The sequence below is a fragment of the Ptychodera flava genome, chromosome 9 (genome assembly GCF_041260155.1).
Source record: "Ptychodera flava strain L36383 chromosome 9, AS_Pfla_20210202, whole genome shotgun sequence".
Classification (NCBI taxonomy): Eukaryota; Metazoa; Hemichordata; class Enteropneusta; family Ptychoderidae; genus Ptychodera; species Ptychodera flava.
In genome coordinates, this window is record NC_091936.1 from 976,727 (window position 1) to 991,189 (window position 14,463).

At 36.8% G+C, this 14,463-nt stretch overlaps 1 protein-coding gene across 1 annotated transcript in view; it reads left to right on the plus strand.

Annotated features, from left to right (window-relative positions):
• The window catches only part of LOC139141337 (glucose-6-phosphate 1-dehydrogenase-like), a 242,010-nt gene that overhangs the window by 138,313 nt on the left and 89,234 nt on the right, over positions 1 to 14,463 (plus strand). Inside the window, exons 7-8 of the mRNA XM_070710971.1 lie at positions 37 to 130; positions 10,083 to 10,269. Coding sequence (XP_070567072.1) covers positions 37 to 130; positions 10,083 to 10,269 — 281 coding nt within the window. The remainder of the gene's footprint in view (positions 1 to 36; positions 131 to 10,082; positions 10,270 to 14,463) is intronic.

Genomic DNA, 14,463 nt, shown 5'->3' on the forward strand with positions numbered 1-14,463 from the left:
GTAACAACAGGTATGAAATGTCCATTATCGTTTCAGGGATGTCATGCAAAACCATCTTCTTCAGATTTTAACTTTGGTAGCAATGGAAAAACCTGTGTCAACAGATGCTGAAGCTATCAGAAATGAGAAGGTAAGCCTTTTAAATTTTTCTAGCCTTTAATAATCTTCGTGCAAGGTATATGTCCAACCTTGTACCAAGGTTGTGATCAATGAGGCTTTAAACTCAGTGAAAGTTTGTGGCAACAATTTCTAACGAGCTTGTCTAGCAAGGGTGACATGAAACTGTCCCAAACTTTGTTGAAAGTTTAGTATTGCAAACTCGTAATAAGGTTTTAACAAAGATGTGTATTTTAAAGTTGTATACTCCATGTTGACCACTTGTTAGTCCCCATGGAGACCGCGGACTTATAGGTTTGGTCATGTCTTTGCGTGCATGTGTGCGTGCAACTGTCCATGCGTGCGTCCATCTGTCCGTTCACGCAGATATCTCATAGATGCCTGGAGTGATTTCATTCAAACTTGTTACAAGGATTACTTCATATGTCATACATATGCATATCGATTTGTTTTGTGATACCATGCAGTTTGAGTTTTTGTACTTCCGTGGTTACAGTTTTCTTCCGAATTCCGTCTTTGTCATCATGGTACTCATGAAGCCTTGCCGTGATTCCATTTATTTAATATTTGATTTAATGAATAATCGGGTTTTATGTTATATTTTATAGCTTATCAATAAAGGAACTTGATATTTCTCTGAGCATGCATGACTAATGAGGTAGAGCTACACACGTAACACAGTGTAATGCGTCATCAGTTCGAGGGTCTATGGTCAAACCCGTAACAGTTGACAACATTTTTTGGAGTTGAACGAGTCAGACTGCTGCGTTGTTCTGTCTCCACTCGGACGCAAACAGTATTGTACTTGTAGCAATTGTACATGGTAGTCAACGGACAGTCAGGGCTCAATATGCACGCTATTTCAACTCCCGTAAATTACATCTTGTCATACAGACGCAATAATCCGAAAGAAAACTGGTTCATTGTGGACAGTCTCGCAAGGGTGTGTTTTTAAAGCCACACTTTTCAATCCCAGGTTCTTGCATTAGTGGAGTTCTCCTCCCAGTCACAGGGGTAGCGCTAGGATTTCAATGTTGTTAGCCACAGATTCCTTACGTGGCGTATTTGTCATAAATTTTGTTAGCCACACAACCTTCTTTAGCCACACAAAACTTTTGCACAATAAAATCAAAACAAAAATATTTTAAGGTCTCATCTTGAGGTGCCATAGACTTCACATGCAATCCTCCCCTATCTCCCCCCCCCCCCCCACTCTTCTCAGACAAGGACTTTTGAACGCAACTGCTTGTTACACTTCTTTAAGAAGATTGGTGCACTTCATTTTCTGTGATAAGGAATCCTAGCAACCCATATGATTCAATTAGTACAACCACAGAGGTAAACTATTGTTGCGACACATACACACAATTACAGGGCTTCCTTTCCCCATCGTTTGAACTGTAAGTATGTTTAGAATGAGGAGTTGAAGACAAAAACAGTTAACTAATTTTTTTATTGATTAAATTTGGTGTTTGGACCAACTCACATTAGTTTGATTCAAGTAGTAGTACGTACAGCATATACTTTCGATAACTGTGTTAGTCTATCTGTTTCCAAAGTTGGATCACATATTTTGACAAGCATACCAAAAGCAGTCTTGAGATAGAAAGAAACCACTAAGTATTGAGAGAAAATTTCCATGCCCGGTTTATTTCAGTTAAAAAATACAGTGTTTTCAATTGGCTTCGAACTCACAAAATACGGTTTCCATTCACCTTGTGGAGATGCAACAGACAAGTCAGACGCGACGTGACGTAATAAATATGTCACAATGTCAACAGTGACAACACTTACATTTGTAAACCATCTAGGTCGACCGTCATGGCTCTTTCACTACAGGCTGGATAAAGGCCATGATATCAACAGTGTGAATGAGCTTATCGATTGTAAGTCGCTTGAAAATCAACAAAATACACTTCGAATCAGTTTAACTAAAATCTTAAAAATGTCTTCATCATGCACAATGAAAGAAAACCGCGTCACACAATGATGGCCATTCTGCCATCCAACACTATGTTCAATCGCAATCAATTTGGCTAGCAAATGCTCCATTTTTCCATGGAATATTCTCAAAAAAGTGCTAAAATCTACCATTTCTATCCCTCAGAGAGCAATAGCTGTACATGATATAATCGTCTTCTGTGTCTGAGTTGCGGAAAAGCTTTCTAGCCTGGTCTCTCGACTCTCGTTGAGTGCACGGCAGCGGGCCGGGGGCCGCCGATCTGATTGAATATTCATGTAAGCCACTGACCCCTTCTCGGAAAGTTCGTGAACTCTCTATTGTTAGGCTGGATGATGTCATTATTTTAGTCCTTATATGGTACTACACTGGGTTCAAAGGGTAAAGAGAAAAGCTTTATTGCTTGCTGAGTCCGGCAATGCGTACATAAGCTGGACAGAACGCATAGTACGCAACCACTGTCGAGTGTTGTAGACCCGTGGCGCTGAGAGCGAAATTTATAGTCACACGGATTTCGTCACCTGATAGTACCGCATTGTTCACCGTGAATTTGACCGGGGATTTTGAGTTTGAGGCCAGTTCGCCACACTTTCATTGGCGTGGCGAACCAAGGAGACATTTTATTTGCCACTCAGCACTTTTTGTCGCATTTTGCAAATGTGGCGAGCGCTAGCGCGACCCGTGAGTCAAACACTTGGCCAGTACGATGTTTGATTTCTAAACATTAATTACTAATCCTGCAAACAGAGTTTGATTGATGGTCGGTTCAAATCACCAACGGTTAATGTTTCTCCACCACCAACGCTCGAATTTCCTACAAAATTGTCTTCCAGTGGCGTGAGACTTCGAATATAACCACAGAGTTCGATCGGCAGCAGCTTTGCGCTGACCGCTTGGCAGTCTGTCTGTTTTTGCGGCCAGGGAAAACTAAAACGTGGCATTTTCTGGAGCTTGTGCCCGCGTGTTGCCTGTTTGGTGTCCACTTACACAATGAACGCCGCCATAGCTTCGCGTCCTTTTAAAGGGAGGCTCCGCCTTTAAAGTCAGTAGACAAGAATAGCATCATACAAATGCAACACATTTCAATCGGCAGTGTCTCAATGGTGAAGATGTCAATGGCATGAAGCCAGTGATCAATTTGAGTCTTCGGTTACCATATGAGTCCCCATGAGCGAAGGAGTGCAATGTTCTGAAATTTTAGGTAACAAATTCAGAAAGAATGAAATCTGAGCTTGAGACTTCAGCGGCACAGCAGCCTCAACTGCACTGCACTGCGACCTACGACCCTTACCCTTACTTGGTAAGGGTCGTAGGTCGCATTGAAGGTAAGGGTCATAGGTCGCAGTGCACCGGAGCACCCCCACATGACAGAATCTTTCAGTCTACCTCAAAAGTTACAGCGCAGCCCTGAGGGGTATGCTGGCGCAGAGTAGGCCATTGAAAAATGCGAGTACAATTGTGCGCTGATTTCCATGGTAAATTTATGCGATGTCAATGGGCTTGAGCGCATCGCACACTGGCCAAGCCGCACCTTTACACTGGCATTGTGCACTACGGAAACCGGCATTGTGTGGCAAATGTACCAGCAAGTGCAAGGTTATGCGTGGGCCTAGCTACTAAAGCAGTGATGAAAAAGGTTATTAAACTTAACCCTCAAAGCGTGGATGCTGAGAATTGCTGTTTAAAGCCCCCACTCAATTATCAGATTTATCTATTATAAATATTAGTTACTTGATGAAAGATTCAATGGAAAACAAAAGAATGACAAACTGTTAATGGGCTGTTGACACATTCGCTAATGCGAGAACCTGGGATTGAGAAGGGCGCCTATAAATGTCCCTCTGCACCTGCGCGAATACCGAGAATTGTCGGTTTTCATTAGCATAATTTATTCACGTTGATGTCTAGTTATAAATACATGTAGGCGGGAAAACTAGCCAATCCATGAAAGGTACGCTTTGTCCTTCAACTTCTGACCCGGGAAAATCCATGTCATGTGACCATCTGTGACGTCATCACCTGAAAATAGAACAGAAAATTAGTCAGTTAAATCAATTCAAAATGGCGGCGGCCGATGACGTTTAAGCAAATATTTTTGCCAATTCTGACGATGATGCCATCGATTTTGAGGGATGGATGCTAGAGGAAATCAGATATGGGGATTTTCCAACCGAACCCTGCCAGAGTGACAATGAAAATGATCTTACTGAACGTGAAAAGTTGCTCAGATGGGACGTACATGACAACATCGAAGATGACCCAGCTGGCTTCACTTAGCTGCCGTTCAAGGGAAATCCTGGGCTTACGTCACCCGAAAACATCCCGTTTGACCCAGATGTTCACCCATTAGATTTTTTCAAGCTTTTCTTTTCTGATGCTGACTCTGAAAACATCGCTGAGGAAACCAATCGTTATGCTGCCAGTCGGATTTCAGCACTTGAAGACCGTGGTTAATGAGCTTTCTCAGCTCGGCATATATGGCTCTAAGGACTTGGCCAACGGTAATTACACTTGCTATATAAAATGGTGATACAGTGACAGCAGTCAAAGAACTTTAATATTTTTATTTCAGCTAATTACATATTTGTATACTTCATGACCTTTTAGAATTAATCGGCGGTGATTTTTGTTCATTATGTTGATCATAATACTTTCAATGAAGTTGCAAACATGTGGCAAAGGTTCAAATTTACACATAACTGCAATATATAATGAAACACGTGAGCATTTTCAGTTCATATCTGGTCACTGAAATGAGTTTGTTGCATGTTTACTGAACTTTTGTTTACTGCCAAGTAACCCAGCCTTATGACCTTTGAATAAATATTTAAAATGTCAAGTTTAGAAGTATATTTTAAAATGTGACCAAAATCTTGTGTTCTGACCAAAAAAGCATCTCATTTGGCATTTATCATCACTGATGACATCATAGATCAATAGTGCCTGAAATGTAGATAGTGTTTCATATGTGGTTTGTCAATATTTGAACAAGTATTCTCAGTACAAAAGTGATAATTTCCAATGGTGATCAACTCGTGTAAGGTCACATTTACATTGAAAATGGCTGCAATGATTGTTGTTTACTTGTTGTTGTTTATGTTTACTCAGTCTGTAAGAGACAATGATACAAAGATAAAAAATTGTCTAAAGAAGTGCCAAACAACTTGAAATAATATTTTTGATGAATGTAGATGAAGAGTTCAAAGAAATTAACATTTTCAAGGAAAATTTTAAAAATTTGACCAACCAAAATATTTGTGTTTTTGACCCATAAAAGCATCTCATTTGGCATTTATCATCATTGATTACATCATAGATGAATAGTGCATGAAATGTTTCATGTATGGATTGTCAATATTTGAACAACTATTCTCAGTACACAAGTGATAATTTCCATGGTGATCAACTCTTGTCAAGTCATTTTTACATTGAAACAGCTGCCATATTGATTGTTTACTTTGTTGTTTTTGTTTACTAAATGAGTATATTATAATGTTTTCAAGCTGAAATCTGTCAAAAGCAGTATCAAGCTAAATATCTTGATGTTTTTGTGAATTTTCATGAAATATTACCAACAAAAATTAAATTTTCATGAATTTTTGAAATTTTGACCAAAATCTTAATTTTTTACCCCAAAAATCAGTCATAATTATGTATTTTCAATAAAAAGGACAACACATATGAATGCGGCATAAAATGTAGATCATATTTGATATATACATCATGGTACTCTGACATCATCTTATTGCAATGATGTGAATGAGACGGTGTAACTTGTCCTATGTAGTCTATTTTTATTCAGCGCACCAAGGTATATCAATACATAAGGTATCAACGCTCTGAGGGTTAAGGCTACTTGCATCGGGATCACCTACATTTTCACCCTGTGCTGCTGATACCAGCACATGCATGGCAAATAGCCTAATAGCCTTAGCATATTTAAAAGATTTTGACATATTTTTTGGAACAGAACTGGTATTGATTTAATTCTTTATGTAGAAAAGTCATTGTATGACAAATTGTATCCACACAGGCATTGTAGAGATTCATGTGCATATTTACAGGCAACAGATTTGAAAACAAGCTTTTCATTTGGACAGTGGCATTTTGCTTGTGATCCAACCTCATCCATGTTTGGTTATTTCGGGGATAACTTCTGTACAATTGATAATATCATTTGTACATTATACTCAGCTCTCCATACTGCTTTTCAGATGTCCACACAGGCAATCCTTATCATCAAAGAATATGGCATGGCATTATCTAAGCAGAATGGCTTTTAGCTCACTTTTGGTATACCAATGTGAGGTTATCGTATAAGCTGAATCAGTTCATTTGCATCCAATTTGCATGTCTGTATGTATGTATGTATGTATGTATGTATGTATGTATGTATGTTCGTCCACATCAAAAACACCTAAACCGCAGCACCTACTGTCTTAGTATTTGGTGTACAGGTGCACTTAGGGATGGAGATGTGAATTTGTTCAAATGAACTTGTCAGTGTCAAAAATATGCAAATGAGGGGAAAAAAGAAAATACACTGCAAATTGCTAAAACTCTGTAACCGTTGGTTAGATTGGGTTAAAACTTGGTGTGCAGGTTCCTTTAGGTATTCTAAATTAGGTCTTTAAAATTTGGTATACAGGTTCCTAAGGTTGATCAAAATCAGTTTTATGAATATTGTGAAGATATCTCAAATTTTGTATTTTTGCTGAATTTTTTGGCTATTTTTCTCATTTTAAGTAAAATATCTTCTTCTCTGAAACCGCTAGTCCAATTGTTCTCAAATTTGGATTGGTTGTTTTCAAGGGTGTTACCCTTCTAATTGTTGAAATTACGACAAAATTGGAAATATTACTGTTTTTTGGCAATTTTTGTCATTTTTGGTCAAAAAATCTTAAAAAATATTTTCTTTTTAAAGCCCCTGGACAGACAGCTTTATATTTGGTGTACAGATGTCCAGGAATGACAATAGTTACGGTAGATATGTGGAAATTGTCCTGAAATATACAAATTTGTATTTTTAAGACAATTTTGTCATTTTTGGTAAAGAAATCTTGTTCTCAAAATTACTTGTCTGATAGCTTTGTAATTTGGTACAAAAGTCCCGAGGGATGTTATTAGATAAATTTTCTGCTCAAAGTGTTGGGAAACACCCAAATTTTTATATTTTAGGTAATTTTCTCAGTTTGTGACCTTAAATGACCTACACCAACCCAGGATATGTTGTTAGAGAGTTTTGAAGGCTGTGAACATAATTTTGTCATATTTAATATCAATTTGTTAGCAGTAAAAATTTTACCAAAAAACAAAGTTGAGGTAAATTTTTTCATTGCGAACCAATTTTTGCAACTTTTGCATGTAAGACACGCAAGAACTGATGAGAAATTTGGATAATTCCAGATGTTGTAATCACCGCCCACAGTGGAAGACATTTCACTATCTGCAACTGATTTAAGTGCTGTTTACATTGGAATGATAGCACTCATAGCATCAATTAAAATATCCCCAATGTTGCAAATACATTTCCTGCCGGCTGGTCTTATGTAAGGGGTGGATGATATTCAGGAGGGTGTAAGGGCTAGAAGATTGATGAGGTAGCATTACTTTTTACCAGATCCCTTGTTCATTTTTTCCCACTCTTTATTTTTTCCCCACTCTCCCACCTTTTCTTGTTGTCAAGCTTCTCTGGCTAATTTTTTTGTTGACATTTGCTTTATGTATGTAGGATTTGCTTGTCCCATTGCTATAGAAGTTGATATGCATGTTACTAAAGATGACCTCCAGTACCTAAGTTGCAGACCTTATTTGCTTTTGTCATTCTTGTTTTTCTGGTTTAAATATTTCTTGAATGGACCAATTCAAACCGAATGTGAGCACACTGTCCTTGACGGTATTTTTAGTATGTATATGATTCTCATAGCAGAAGTGATGAAGGCTATCTACACTACAATGGACATGCGATGCTAGTTATTGTTGACTCTTTGACTGGGCTTGGTAATCATTTACAACATTTGGTTTGCACATTAACAGACAAACTTGCAACCGTACCTTTCAAAATTACATCAGTTTCTCTTCATAGCCTTACTATCATAATTTGTGTAGAGAATTCAAAACTTCCACATCATTAATACACGCTGACATCAATAAAGAATCTGATTAAATTTTTCAATTTATTACAAACAAATGTGAAACAAATGTCCAAGCTCAAACAAACTCCCCAGAAAATCATATAACCCACATCCAACAACCCCACCACCATGCCCCCAATCCATCATAAACTCTCCCATTGCATACAACATACCAGATATGAACTGTAAATGCTCACGTGTTTCGTTATATATTGAAGTTATGTGTAAATTTGAACCTTTGCCACATGTTTGCAACTTCATTGAAATTATTATGATCAACATAATGAACAATAATCACCGCCGATTAATTCTAAAAGGTCATGAAGTATACAAATATGTAATTAGCTGAAATAAAAATATTAAAGTAATTTTACTGCTCTTATTGTATCACCACTTTATATAGCAAGTGTAATTACCGTTGGCCAAGTCCTTCAAGCCATATATGCCGAGCTGTGAAAGCTCATTAGATATGCAAATTATAAATAAGCTGACATGAAAATGTGAAATGACTTTCGATATTGTTTTGATCTAGTACCTGGTATAATCATCAATGTACATAGCATGTTTTGCCAACTTTGATCAAGTAAATCCCGGTATATATCCCTAATAAGCAAAGTTAATTAAATATGTAAATTAGGAAGTGGCTTCAGTAAAAATGCTTAGTGATTGTCAGTAATGTTGTATCATGGTATCTGCAATATGTGTTGCAAATTTTGTCAACTTTGGTCAAGTCAATTCAGATATATATCTCTAATTAGGAAAGTTCATTAAATATGCAAATTAGGAATTGGCTGAAGAGAAAATGCTTGATGACTTTCAATAATATTGAATTATAGAGTCTTTAATATACATAGTAAGTTTCATCAATTTTGATCAAGTCCATTAAGATAAATATACCTAATTATGAAAATTCATTTAACATTAAAATTAGGTTTTGGCTGAAGTAAAAATGTCTTTTGACTTTCAATAATGTTATATCACAGTATCTTTGATGTATATAGTAAGTTTCAACAACTACAATCAAGTTAATTCAGATATATATGCCTAATTGGGAAAGTTCATTAAATATGCAAATTCGGAATTGGCTGAAGTAAAAATGTTTAATGACTTTCAAAAATGTTGTATCATAGTGGCTTCAATACATGTAGCAAGTTTCATCAACTTTGGTCCAGTCATTTCAAATATATATTCCTAATTAACAAAGTTCATGAAATATGCAAATTGGGAATTGGCTGAAATTAAAACGCTTAATGACTTTCAATAATGTTAAATCATAGTATCTTTAATATACATACCAAGTTTGGTTAATTTTGATCAAGTCAAATCAGACATATATCCCTAGTTAGGAAAGTTCATTAAATATGCAAATTAGTATTTATCTTTCATGTCACCCTTAATGGTTTCCACTGCTGATATATCTTGGTGTGATAAACATTTGTAGCAAATCTCATCAAATTTTGTGTAGTCGTTTTTAATATATATCCATTTTTCTAAAATCATTAATTATGCAAATGAGCAAAAAGTATGCAAGCCAGACCCACCAAAAACTAATTAGTTCTTGCCATTTGCTAACTGAATATATGTACCAGATTTGATTCTGATCTGATAAGCCGTTTTTGAGATAATGGACCAACAGACAGACAGACAGACAGACAGACAGACAGACATCGCTGCGACATATGCCCACGTGTGTAAACACGTGAGCAAAAAATGCTGGCGGGGACTATGTCATTAACAATGACTTGTTTAGCTTGTTTTGACAATTACATGGGAGCAACAAGTGACATTGTAACTATTTTTATGATATTAAAGAGACTAGTAGCTTGACATTGTTGAAAATTTTAAAGACCCTCAACGTTCTTACTTTCCAGGTGAAAGTACTTAGGTGTATGCCTGAATTGAAATTGGAGAATGTTGTGCTTGGTCAATATGTTGGTAATCCAGATGGAAAAGGTGATGAGAAGCTTGGATACCTAGATGATTCAACTGTACCAAAAGGCTCTGTGACACCAACATTTGCTGCTGCTGTGTTTTACATATGTAATGAAAGATGGGATGGTAAGACATGTTCTAAATCTGTTTCAAGTTTCCAGTTACATGGAGTTGCAAGCACCATTTTCATAGCTTTTTGTTGATTTTGACACCATATGTTTTCCTCCTGAATAGCATGATAGCTTGTTATTGCCAGTCTCTTTGCTAATTCCAATCGAGGACAATACCACTTTGCCATATTTTTGCCCCTTTGGGCAGATGCCCAAGGGGGCCAATATTGTCACTTTAAGAGTCAGTCTGTCTGGCTGTTTGTCCGTCCATCTGTAGATCTGTCTGGCCATCCGTCTAAAAACCAAATTTGTGGAACTTTCATACTCATACAATTAAAAAGCAAGACTATAAATAAATAAGATAATTTAAGTATATTGAATGTTTGTGTCAATATCTATAACTGAGTGGAATCTGGTAGGTGTGGCGTGCATAATAAATAAAAAATCGCACAATTAAGTTTGTTAGTGTCAAATATACCCTGTCATTATGGAGAAAACACCTTTATACTTCCCTGAAGTATTTTAATTGTGAAATGTTAGAGCAGTTTAGAAAAAAAGATATGGAAGGCCAAGAAAAATAAAAAATGTTTCTCGTCCTCACGCACGTCAATTCAGACCCACCACGTCAACCTTTTTGTCTGCCCATGAGGAAGTAAAATGAAAAAACCCGTAAAAATACTCTATGATAGTGCACAACTCAGTGCTGTATAAATCAGAACTATAAATAAAGTAACTGACACTAATATTCCATTCAGAAGTGTGCACATATGTCACTGTTGTATTAAGCTGTCAAAACTGTGCATTACTGCACTAAAAGTCAAACCACAGAACTGTTGCTATACAAAAACACTAAAGCAACACCGCTGCGCATTTATCTCTGTGTGCATTCCTATGTTGTTTCACGTTTTCAGCTCACATTTGGTGTACCAAGGTGAGGTTATCGTATAAGCTGAATCAGTTTATTTGTATTGCATTTGCATGTCTGTGTGTATGTATGTATGTATGTATGTATGTATGTATGTATGTACGTTTGTATGTATGTATTCCTGAAGTTTACAAAGCATATTTTACATCATTTCCCAATTGATGTCCCCTAAATCACAGCATTTACTACAAAATCTCCACAAGAATTGTGTCTTTTTGACAAAGAATACATGCTGGAAAATATTTCCGAAGAATTCACCCACATAGCAGTGCATAATACAGGTGCGCAAAACAACATACGGAATTCAGCAAATGACAATGATGATACTATCAGCTGAGACGAACTGACACACATGTGGCGGGAGGAAAAAAAGGAAAGCTATTGAAATCATTAACAATACTTAAACACGTAAACAACAAGAATGTTCCATTGATACACAAATAATCGAGAAGCGGTCTAAAGAGAAATGAAAGCGTTCATTGAAGCAAGCTCCAATACAGCTGCCTTGGTCTGGCGTTGACATCCCTCAACCGAGTTGGTCACCATCAGTGGATCTAGTCACTGATGAGGAGATCCTGACTGCGATATCTAGTCTTCCCAGCCATAAGTCACCAGGAGCTGACGGGGTTACATATGATAAGATTAAACAACAGAAGGGGAAACTTGCACCAATATTCAGATGCATTGCTAATGTATGCTTGATCAGTAGACGTGTGCCAACAGATTGGAAGCATGGCATTTAACACTTATTCCAAAGAAAAATGGAGATCCCTCTGTGGTTGATGACTGGCAACCAATCTCACTTTTGCTTGCGTCATACAAAGTTTTCATGAAATTGATTCTATTGCGCCAGACACCTTGGATTGTTGAGACAGGAAGACTCTCTAAGCTTCAGATGGGAGCAATGCCAAGAAACGTTCTCCAAGAACATGTATTCTGCCTGCGTTCTAACATCTCAGATTTCCTTCATACATTATTTACACTTTACATAGCCTTCTTTGACATAAAGGATGCCTTAGGAAGCATTGACCATGATTTCATGATAAATGAGCTAACAACTGCAGGATATGAACAAACTTTCATCGACATAACGAAGGATATCTACCATAATTCAACATCTCAAATCAAGATCACCAATGGGACTGACTAAGCTTATTGTGGTGAAGGGACCATTCAAGAATATCCTTGGAGGGTAACTGTGTTTGAACAGAGCATCAATAAGTGGCTGTGATGGATCGAAAACCCATATGAACCAACGTCAATGCCTAACCCACTACAAGGTTATGTAAGTGCGTTAGGTAAACACAGGGAGGATATATCTGAGGCAGTAAGGAAAACTGACGACTTTATGACGACAACTGAAATGGAGGTAAACCATCGAAAGTGTGCTGTTCTACATGGAAAAGGACAGGTAACAACTGGAGTATGAAAGATAATACTGGTGACATCCAGCTCAACATCCAGGGCACTGCACTACCTGTGTACCGGAGAGAGCAGTCATAAACATATCTTGGATACGATATTAAAATTACTAATACTTCAGCCACATACAAAGCTAGAGAAATAATCAAAGGTTTCAAAGATACCCTCGTCTTTACCAACAACAGCCAAACTATAAGCGATTAACATCATGTGCTGCTCAAAACTCAACTTCTATTTCGCCAACTTAACTTTTAGTGTACGTAATTTGAAAGAGCTTGAAGATGAACTAGTATCTTATGTGAGAAGCTGGCTGTGTCTAAACAAATCATCAACTCATTCATATATATTTTGCCCGTGGTCTGATGGAGGTTTGGCGTTTTGAATCCCACGACAATATATTCGTGCAAACATATATCATTCAAATTATCCATGTTAAATAGCGATGATATACAGGTCGGAAATACTGCACGATCATCGTTACATCTGCATATGCAAAAGAGAAAAGTGACAAGGGCATCTAGGTCAACTACTGAAGGCAATTCATTCGCTGGTTATGAAATGTCCCAGGGAAACCTGAAAAATACTCTAAGATTAACTGGCCAAAGTCTGATTGGGTACATCTAAACGAGCTGTGTGTACGTGAAAGTATACATTCAAAGATGGGAGCTGATGACATTGATTACACTCTAACAATAACTGTCGATGATGAAGTTTCGGGTACAACTACAAACTCAAAAATAGCATACTGTGCAAACAAAGTCATCTTGCTAGGTTTGCTACAGAATGGAAAGAAAAACTGTCATAGGGCCGAATAGTTCACGAAGCAAGTGAGTTTGATCATAAACGCAAATCGCTTTCTTTCAAACTTAAAGTCAACCTGTTCACCCCCAATCCCTTATATACAGGTCCACAATTGCCATTGATAACAATGGGTTTGGGCCAAACCATGGTGGTGAAAGGGTTAAGGTAGCGGTAAAGGCTATTTTTGCACCAATTCTTTTCTCAGAGTTAATGTCAAGTTTCAAGTGTTAGAATCAAGATATTTAGTTCAAATTTTCAGGATAACTCCCTTAGTTAATACTTTCTCCAAAGAATATAAAAATTGTATATTTGTAGCCATGATTTTGAAATATGACACCAATCAATATTAAAATTTAATTTTTCATATTTTTTTACATCTTTGAATTTAATAATAAATTAATATTACCAAATTAGTTATAAATATGTTGACACTATTAATTGTAAGATTTGTACGGCAGGATTTGTAAATAAAATTTGTTTTTATGATTTTACATGGGTTTACATATCAAAAAATTATTAAAAATTCTTTCAAATTTCAAAATGTGATTTTTCAAAAAGTACTTCAAATACAGGAAAATTGTGCCGTACAAATCTTATCTGTAACCTTGTTAATAGGCTGTAAAAATTCCATGTCCATATCTCATTTCAAAGGTTGGATTTAATTGGTATAAAATTATGTAGGAAAACTGTTATTCTGTCAAAATTGTTGAAAACAAGCCATATTTGCACCCCTCTTTTGAAGTCAAAGAGCAGTCTTTTTGGTTAATCTCACTTTTGACACCTCTTTGACACTCAAAGAATCTAAAAATGCATTTATAATAGCAGTCACGCATTCTGAATGCAAGCACTGCCTTGTCAAACTTTCCTAAAAAACAGTAAAAAATGACTTTCCCTTTTCAAACATTTTTTTAAAAGCTAGGGGACCTCTACCATAGTTAATACACTAAGGACTCCCCAACTTCCTCTTATTTGGTCAGTTTTTCAGAAGTTTCAACGGGCTATAACTCTGCAATGCCTTTGTGCCCAAATGTCTAGTTTTTTTTATTCCACAGAGACTGTGGA